This window comes from Anser brachyrhynchus (assembly GCF_964034855.1).
Source record: "Anser brachyrhynchus genome assembly, chromosome: 2".
In the NCBI taxonomy this organism is placed as follows: Eukaryota; Metazoa; Chordata; class Aves; order Anseriformes; family Anatidae; genus Anser; species Anser brachyrhynchus.
This window is the reverse complement of record NC_137695.1, coordinates 128,338,270-128,348,350: the sequence shown is the minus strand read 5'-3', so window position 1 is coordinate 128,348,350 and position 10,081 is coordinate 128,338,270. Positions and strand designations below refer to the sequence as shown.

At 42.1% G+C, this 10,081-nt stretch overlaps 1 protein-coding gene across 8 annotated transcripts in view; it reads left to right on the top strand.

The window, feature by feature from the left end:
* The first annotated feature begins 9,187 nt into the window (after window positions 1-9,187).
* The window catches only part of JPH1 (junctophilin 1), an 87,515-nt gene continuing 86,621 nt past the window's right edge, over window positions 9,188-10,081 (top strand). For 5 of the 8 annotated variants that reach the window (XM_080581631.1, XM_080581632.1, XM_080581630.1 and 2 more), the window contains exon 1: window positions 9,193-9,728. In XM_080581631.1, the coding sequence (XP_080437757.1) occupies window positions 9,350-9,728 (379 nt within the window). In that variant the 5' untranslated portion in view covers window positions 9,193-9,349. Of the gene's footprint in view, window positions 9,729-10,081 lie in introns of all 8 variants that reach the window. The other 3 variants (XM_080581633.1, XM_080581634.1, XM_080581635.1) reach the window with 3 other exon arrangements.

The window sequence follows — 10,081 nt, the reverse complement described above, 5'->3', positions numbered from 1 at the left end:
TTTGGAATGCCTTACTTCAGAACCCCGGTCCTCCAGCTCTGTTACATTTTTCGTTTTCATGGCAGACCCTCATATAAGCAAAACAACATGGTTAAACATGGGTAAATTAAAAAATAAATAAATTTGCAATGATATCATGGGAAGCAAGTGAATTTCAAAATTAATTTTACTGCTCAAGTCAACTGAAATAACTGATAGACGGGCCTCTCAGTTGATCATTTGTTTTATCTAAATTTCACCCAGCTTAATGGACACAGACAAATTTGAGAATAAACTACAACATGAATTAAGGCGGTCTCTACCATGGACTCTATAATAAATCTGGTCATACGCACACCTACAAGTGAAAGATTTAATTATAAATACATGCCTAACTTAATACAGCTGATTATTCTGTAAATCAAATACATATTTATTATGCATTCAGACTACTTCAAAACATAATAGAACATCATATAATTACCTCTGAAACATACTCTATTAATAGGAAAATATGCATTCCATGATCAGAGCAAACATCATCAGAGAAAGGACATTTTTCTATTCTGTATGAAACTTAAGATTAAATTTCCCCATTACATGCTGAATACACGTCATTGTTGGGTTACAAAATTTCAAATAATCATTTCTGTTTCATAAAGGAAATCCTCTGCAGCAAGATCATAAACTTTAACATAAAAGGATTTTCTTTCTTGTGACTACTGTAGTTATTAAAGGTTGATGCTTTGATACAGAACATTAGGAAACATGTTTTAGACAAAAAAAAAAAGTTAATGTAATACAAAATTAAGGTTCAAAACCCTCCCAATCATGCAGTGCATCTTTAGAGAAAGAGTAATGCAAACAGCAATTTGCCCAATGTCCAATTAATGCTTGCAAGAAGCAGATATACGTAACCTATTTGTAAGCAGAGCTGCAAATATGAATTCATGGGACTTCACCAAAAGAAGAGGCTGATTAGGCTGATTATGATACAGTAGCCACTGTAATATTTTTTGCATGTAAAATTAAACTTCAAATCATGTTTAAGTGTCTAACTTGCATGTTAGCTGTGATGAAAACATTTTTTCCCCAGGATGAACGTTCCTGGATAAGCAAAAGAAACATATAAGTAAAGTACATTTATAAACTCAGGCATAACCCACATCTGTTTCTCTTTCACTGTTTTATCAAAAATCAGCTAGATTAAGCTATATTATCCTCACCAAAATTTGAGCAGATTGAGGGAGTGGCTTTCTATTAAAAGTCCTTGCAGTGTGGCTGCTCGGCCATGCGGAACCCTAGGAATGCTCAAGAAAGATTCTTTTATTGAGAACTTTGTTAACAGAAACATAGCTCAAAAGGGACTACATAGTGCATAAAATATCCTTATTATATAGATCAATCAAAGAGCTTTTGCCTTGCTGGCAGCATTTACATTTAGTTCTCCAATATCTTCTCAAGAAAAAAGTTTTACCTGTAACTTTTCTTCAGAATGGCAATGATTTTCAATCCATTTCACAGTTGGATTCACTCAAAAGAAAAGGAACACAATTTTACATAGAATTAATCAGCTATCAAATGCATAAGAAGCACAAACACATGTTCATTGGTCAAATGTAACAGTTGATTTCTTCTGCTCCAGCCTGGCATAAACTAGGCTGCATGGCCAGGGCCATAAATGTTCATTTTAACAGTGTTTTAAAGCTAACTTTACATTGTAAAATTAGAGAGATAATGTATTATATCATATCTAATTGCTATTTTAACATTAAAATCTTACTGTTAACAAAAGAAAGACAGAAAAACACATTTTAATTTTTATAATAATAATAATAATTAAAAAAAATTAGAAAAAGAAATTCAAGGACACAACCCATGTTAAGACAGAACTGGGAATGAATGCAGACACACAGCCTCATCTGACCGGTCACTAACTGGGTTACCAGATAGAACCAAGGCATACAAAGTCCAAGGAGCAGACAGAGAACTGCAATCCCTGCACAACTGGGGACAGAAGCTTTCTTGAGATGCACTTACCTCTGCACACACGATGAGGAAATTGTAGGTTCCCTCAACCACGGAGTCACATTGCATGGACAGAAACTACAGAGCAGGGACTGTCTACCTAATGAAGATTTGATTTTTTATTTATTTATTTTTTTTGAACCAAAACCTCAGTGAAGGTCTGTAATCACTAGTTATGAAAGTGCTGATTGATGAAGGGGGATTTTAAGATGGAATGAATAGGTGGCCTAAAAACATGGCAAATGGCCTGGATCTTTGTGAAGACCGAAGAGGCTCTCAATAGAGGTATTCAGGAGAATGACAGCAGGGTGAGTACTGAGCAAGGCTGCCCAACTTCTTTTTTCCCACAGTACTAGAGCAACATGTATGAAAATGATCTGACTCATTTTATGTTCAATTTATGTGAAATTATCAGGGGAATTGAGACATTCCTACAATTTAAAACAAAACAAAACGCATGTCCAGGTAGAGGGATGCTTTCCATATCCCTAAGAAAATATGAAACAATCCCAGTTCTTATCTGACATGAGAGCTAATACAAATGCTCCAAACAACAGGGAAAGCTTCAGTCAAGCCTTGGACCTCCTCAGGCACCCAGAAAATCTGTAGGACACAATGCTGTAGGACTCAAAAGCTTTGGGTGCTGCTGCTAATTCTTCAAAGCACAGAACAGGGTGAACATAGGGGACTTCAAGAACTGAGGACTCACTGGAAAGGTGCTGCAGCTCAATTACAGTAAAATGTTTTGGGGAAAGCTTTTTTACCCACCAGATGAATGAATGCATTAAATCTGGCATCTCTCTTCCTTTTAAACATTGGGGTAAACCGACTGGGAAGGCAGCACTAGCAGGCAAATTGGGTGAACAATCATAGAACAAATAATATTTGTAATTCCTAGGAAAAAGAGAATAGAATTAAAAACAAGAGGTAAACAGTAAAACTGCTAGCTCTTCTGTATGCTTTCAATTGCATTAGGGCAACTGTTTGTATAGATGCTCTGCAAACAGTATAATAAAATGATTCAGCTTTAAGAACAAAATAAAAATAAATCTTTTTGCTGGATTATTTTTAAGCTGGATTGGTTCCCTGATCCACATCACAGCTCACTGAAGAAACAGTTATGCTGGCATACACAAGCTGGAGGGCTCGGGGGCATGAAAATATATCAAGCCAGTGTCAGCCAAGACTGTCGTGTTAAAATCACAAACTTAGATCTGCTCTGTTCTGGATTTTATTTTTATTATGAACTCCAAAAAAGGCAATCTGTTTTCATAAAGAAATAATGTGAAGGGCATAAACACACACAGTTTATCCCAATGTGAAGGGAAAATAAGATGAGTATCATGAGACAAACTTGACTAAATCGAGAGCTCTTCAATGATCCTGAAACACTAGAAGGAAGTATACGCAAGTAGAAACTAGGTCAAATTACTAAAGGAAGAATATTAGAGAATAGTGCAAGTATGTAGGGACAAAATCAGAAAGGCCAACTCATGGAAGGAGGTATGACAAGTAAGGGAGAGTCTAGGAGGAAGAGGAGGCTGACGGACAGAGCTGTTCCACTGATCTGTGGGACAGAAAGCTTTCAGATGCAACACTGAGATAAACCAAAGCACTAAATGTGTTTTCATTTCAGCCTTCGCTAAAAGAGGTGTTATGCATTAACTTCAGCAAAGCTCCCGATGATCATTCAAGGTGATCTGGGTAAAACTGTGGCAGGAGAGTATCAGTTGTTTGCAGTCACTAAGTAGCAGTTACTAATTGTTGAATCCTAGGCCTGTGGGATGTATCAAATGCTAAATCTGTACCAAATCCTTTAACATTCAGTACTTTGATCTTGGAAGAGCTCACTTACTGCATGTGCAAACGTGCCAACTGCTAGAAACCAGGGAAGGACTGCAATATGGGATCAGCATTCAAAATGAACTTAACCTGGAGAAGTAATCCAAAGGAAAAAAAGTGTGCAAATGAATATGTACTGAGTGAAACAACTTCACTAATACAAAATGGGAAGCAACAGATTAAACAATATTCTGTGGGAAAGGATTAGGACAACAGAAAATCACAAACTGAAAACAAGTCTGCACACCATCATCTCCTGGGGGAGGAAGGAATCGCCACACTGATGATTAATCCTAGCATCAGTGTAAAGAAATAGGGTCATTTGAGAGTCACACAGAATTATGCTACTTAGTACAAGACAATGTTAGCTAAAATAATGCATTCTGTTTTCAAAATCAGACTTTAAAAATATATACTATAATTGGAGAAAGTCCAAAGAAAAGCAACAATGACAGTCGGAGGTATACGAGGAAAAAAAAACAACCAACCAACCAAAAAAAAAAAAGAAAAGATACAGACTGCCTAGTCTAAAGAAAATGGCAAAAGCAAGACATGATAAGCAGTCTTCAAACACTCATGCATTTACTGCAAAAAGCAAAGCAATAAACTGTTTCTATCTTCCCCGAGGAAGCAATAGACTTGAACTGCAGCAGTTGCAGGATTCAGATTACCATTTAGAAAAAAACTTGGCTAGTGACAAAACTGATTTTGCAGATCTTTTCCACCTACCTCATTTTCAGGGTGGTAATTTAGGGTAATCATTATGATGTTACACTTTTTATCAAATCAGGCATATACACACACACGTATATATGAAGGTTTGTGTATTTTTTTTAAAGTGTGGATAAAGGTACAACAACGCACTCTCATTTTTATTCTGTAGACATAAGAAAAAAAAAAATGTTGATAAGACACAGAAGCAATATTTCACAATTTTTCCATACATTCCTAAGTACTGATAATCATAACACGTGCATACCATATTTATAAGATGACCTAATATCTTCATACATTTAAAAAATCCTTGCAATACACTTTTTTTTTATTTTATGGAGTTCTATCACTGTTAAAGTTACTTCAGAAACAAAGATGATCAACATAAATACTGCATATTATTTTTTATAAAACAACTCATTTTTATTTCAAATCTACTTCAGTTGTTTAGAACAATGCCAAAAATAGAAGTCTGGGTACAGAACATACTCATCTTGTTTTCAAGTTAGAAAAGGATTGGTATTTTTGTTTTTAGAAGCTTTATCAGCACTTTTGCAAATAAAATAATAACTTTGTATTCACTGAGTAAGCACAGTATCTAAGGAATTAAATATACTGTCTTACTGGCTAGGTCCCACCTCACAAGGTAGAACTGACAGTGATGCAGCTAGGAGAGTGGTTTTGTAACACACCCTTTCTCAAGCAGTACAGTAATTCCTCACTTTTTTTTTTGGAAAAAAGAAAAAAAAAAACACTGTAGAATTACCATGGCAGTATTCACAGTAACTTATTTGAATTTACAGTTTAGTAAGAAAAAGTGGTATGTTCCAGTCCTACAAGTAAAACAACATAATCTCTGTTAAAGTCATGCAGAACTATATTTATAAATGTTAATTTCAACTCCAGACATTTAAAAAAAATAGACATAAATGTTGTGGCTGTTCATATGGAACCAGGAAAAGACCTACTTGCCTTTGAAATTCCTACACTGCAACTTTGGTACTACCTTTACATATTCCTGCCTCCCACACGACGGTCCTGTGTGAACGCACCCAGTGCAGTGTGTGTAGCTCACGCAGCTCATCAGTTAAGCATCCTGCCTCTCTTATGCAAAGCACTTTATAACATTCTTCAGAGCTTTGCTTTATTTGAGCACAGATATCTTACAGATGTTTAATTTAAAGCTCATGTGCAGTCCCACTGAAGTAAATGGGATTACTGAAGTACTTAAAGTAATTCCCTGCTGAATCAGGCTTTTAAGGGTAAGAATAAATATGCCTAATTTTTATTCATGCATCAGATAGCTATCAGACTAATAGTTTAAACTCTGCAGTTTTGTATCTAGTTAATATTAAATCACTAGAGCTTAATATCTTCACCTGCTGCATCTACTATTCCTGCATCAAGGACAATTTTAAATACAGACCTGCAGGAGTTTTTGCACACACGTGGTGTCATCAAGCACCGATGTTGTTTTGCATACATACATGTCAACAGAGTTAATGCTGTGAGGACTTAGACAGCAACAGAACTACACGAGGTAAACTTTTTCTGTTAGGCCAATACACTACAAAAATCTTCATAAATGACAAATAAACTGTACTATGACCTTGTATTTTCTGAACATTACATGTATTAAAGGCTTCAGAAAAGAACTCTTGCAAGGCAGATAAAAAACAGAAGTACTTTTTTTTTTTTTTTTGGACACGAGAAGTAAACTCATTCATCTACCTAAAACTGCTTACTTCTTGCAGACTATGGAGTTTCAGAACTGTTTTCAACTTGATACTGGGTGGAAGCATCCAAGGAAACAAAAGAGGTCGATCTAAGGTACATAATACATACATGCTACACATTGCATAGTATCATTACCTACACCCTGGCCAGAAGCAAAGCAAAAATGGCATGAACTGAAGTTGATGAAAAGTTGAGGGGGGAAAAACAAAAAACAAACAAACAAACAAAAAAACTAAAGTTGATGCAAAGTCCATCAGAAAATAAACCAACAAATCTTACGATGTTATGAACAATGAGACACTCAGACTTCTTACATCATCAAGACCTTGTTGAATGATGCTAAAAGTTCCATGCAAAGCAATTTTGTCCTCAAAACTATCAAAATGTATCCCCTGTTGAAAATATAATAAGTGAAGGCTGACAGTAACAAATGCACCTTGTCATCAAACAACTCCAAGATGATTTCGTTTAAATGAAAACACCTGGAAACATAAACCAAGAGCAAAATTACCATCCATTTTAACATCATCTGCAGATCACTTAGAGACCCACTGATGCATTTGTGGTAACAGAAAAACATATCATTCCTCCTTAAAATTTTCATTGGTTACCGCTGCCCATGCAATCTTGATGGTTCCTATGATCTGATCCTAAACCTATATAATTTAAATCAAGGAAGGAAACCAAAGTACTAATGGACTTATTACATTAGTGCAATTGTCCAGCATCTTCTTAGTACACGGATGTAACAAGTGACCCCGAGGAACGACAGGTATGGGATAAAGTAGCAGACAACAAACCAACAGCTTTAGGGATAAACAATTTATCTCTAAGTAGTAGTACAGTAACAAATGTAGATTAGCAGTGCAATTATCCAGCTCATTGCAACGACAAATCCAGTTATTCAGTAGTACAATTATTCAGGTTGAAATGACAGAAATCCAGTAATTCACCAGTTCTGAGCTAAATGTTAATACCTGGGCATGCAAAGCCTTGCACAAGCATGTTATCAGCCAGGCCAGCAGGAAGCAGGGCACAACGTCTTCTGCAGGGGAATGGCTCAGACCTGCCGATGGTTGGGGGAATACCACGATCCCTTCCCAGTCTGTCCTCTTTTATTGCTGAATTGGGGAAGTACTACCTGGGCTTGTGAACAAGTCATCACATCCCTCTCTGTGCCAGTTCTGTCTTTGGTGTGCACAGGGCCCAGGAATATACTAAAAGGCAAATATAAACCATTTGGGGCTTCTGAGATTCTACGCTAACACAACAGGGCTCTATCTTGTGCCAGAGGAAAGAAAATAGGAAAGAGATTGATACAGGCAGAGACAAAGTAGTAAAGTCCTTGGAGCACAGGTGCCATGACCACTATTGTTTCCTTTTTTTTTTTTTTTTTTTTTTCACTAAGAAATGCATGATAGGGCATAAAACCTGGAGCTCAACAGCTAGAGGACATTGAATTGCATCTTCTTCAGCACTACCACCTCCTGTAGCCTTCCCGGACTTTTCCTCCAGCCTCAGTAACAGCTTTCTACCTTGCAGCAACTCTCTTTGCAGTAAAGGTCTCAGCCCTCAACGCCGGCTAGCTACATAGGCTTGCCCAATGCCACAGAAAAGACTGCCCAATGTCTGTGCTACAGGTATGACGGTCTTGTCTGATTTTCCACATACTGAAACTACGGAACAAAAAACCCAAGGCACAAAGGGGCATCAAATCTTCCCTGTTCTCGTGGACAAGGCACATTTTTTTTGGTCTGGTCTTTTTGTGTGTATACGTTCAAATGTGCATGCACGGAGTCTTCTCCCCATGCATTTGTGAGCAGAACAAGAAACCCCGGAGCCCCCTTTTGGAACAGAAACAAGACTTTGTAGCACACGCTTCCTCTGATGAGAGAGGAGACATGGGACACAGATCGGCTGTAGCGCTCTGCTCACTGCTGGGAAGAGCAGATACTTCAACACGACTGCATGAGCACGGCATAAAAACGTACACAGAACAGTGTGGTGTGGAGCACAAAGCTTGAAAATGTACTCAGGTTAAATGGTATGTTTAAAAAGTGTGGTATTTTCATTTCATTTATGTTTAAGTCAAAACCACTTATTATCAGGGATTAATTTCTGAAGCTGAACTTCCAGCTCGTGATAGCTCACGTTCAAATCTTTCATTTGCAGTTCAGTTTCCGCCCTCACCAGTAGCTCCTGTCAACTGCTACTAACACAGCTCTGTTTTTTTTCCACGTTTATAAATCATCTGTGCCCAGGTAGCACCACTCCCTGCGATCTGTAAGTATGATTCATGCTTTCCACAAAATCCCCACCGAAGAGGAACGTTTGCTTTCAGATTTTCTCCCAGTCCTGCTGCAAACGAACAAAGCTGAGACTTCAGAAGCGATGCCCTGGGACAACGCCTTTCGATTCCTTTTCCCCTCTCTTCTGCTAGCTCCGTACTTCCTTGTTTCTCCTGTTATTTGCCCTCATGTTTTTATCAAACACCTGGCAAAGGAGATCTCGGCAGTGTTTAAAGCCACGGAGCGGGAGGCATAAGGTGAGGTTCCTCGCTGAGTTCCCAGCAGCGCTGTCCTTCAAAAGCCTCGACGAAAGCCGCGGTCCCCGTGTTTCGCACCCCAGATGTCCACAACTTGCGTCCCCCTTAGGGCAGGTGGGGTTTGCGTGGGGGCACAGCACAGCGGCCGTCCCCTAGGCCCCCACCTCCAGCCCCACGCTCACAGCCCGGCAGAGCCCAAGCCTCGGGCGCCACCTGTAAGCCACCTGCGGCGGGGGGGGACGCCCGGAGGATGTCCGGAGGGGGGGGGACACCGGGGGCGGGGAGGGGCGGTCGGGCAGGGAGGAGCGGGGGGCGGGCGCCGCTCGCCGCCGCCGCGGGGCTGCGGCGGGGCTGGGCCGGGCCGGGCCGGGCTGGGCGGCGGAGCGCCGGCAGTAGCGGGGAGCGGGCGGGCAGGGAAGGGCCAGGGCCGGGGACGGGGACAGAGATAGGGACAGGGACAGGCGGAGGGGAGGCGGCGGCGCCGCGCTCGCCCCGCTGCCCTGGATGACGGGCGGCCGGTTCGACTTCGACGATGGCGGCACCTACTGCGGCGGCTGGGAGGACGGCAAAGCCCACGGGCACGGCATCTGCACCGGGCCCAAGGGGCAGGGCGAGTACGCCGGCTCCTGGTCGCACGGCTTCGAGGTGGCGGGCGGCTACACCTGGCCCAGCGGCAACACCTACCTGGGCTACTGGGCGCAGGGCAAGCGGCACGGGCTGGGCGTGGAGACCAAGGGCAGGTGGATGTACCGCGGAGAGTGGTCGCACGGCTTCAAGGGGCGCTACGGCGTGCGGCAGAGCCTCAGCACGCCGGCCCGCTACGAGGGCACCTGGAGCAACGGGCTGCAGGACGGCTACGGCGTCGAGACCTACGGGGACGGAGGTGGGCGCCGGCGGGGGGCGCCCGGGCAGCGGCGGGGGGCGAGGCGGGGGCGCGCTCACGGCGGGGCCCTTCCCTTCCCTTCCCTTCCCTTCCCTTCCCTTCCCTTCCCTTCCCTTCCCTTCCCTCGTCTCCTCCTGTCCCCCCTTAGCGGCCGGGGGGGCGCCACAGGTGCCTGCTGCCCCCCCGCGGGCGGCCCCGGCTTATCGCCGTCCCCCAGCCAGCCGGCGGCAGCGCCCGCGGCGGGGCTTGGAGGGAGGCCGCCCGCAGGCACCTCGCCTCCGGGCCCCGGGAGCGATAACCGGGCTCCTTCCCCGCCGGGAAGTTGGTGGGAGAGCCCTCGGGCCGCCTCGCGT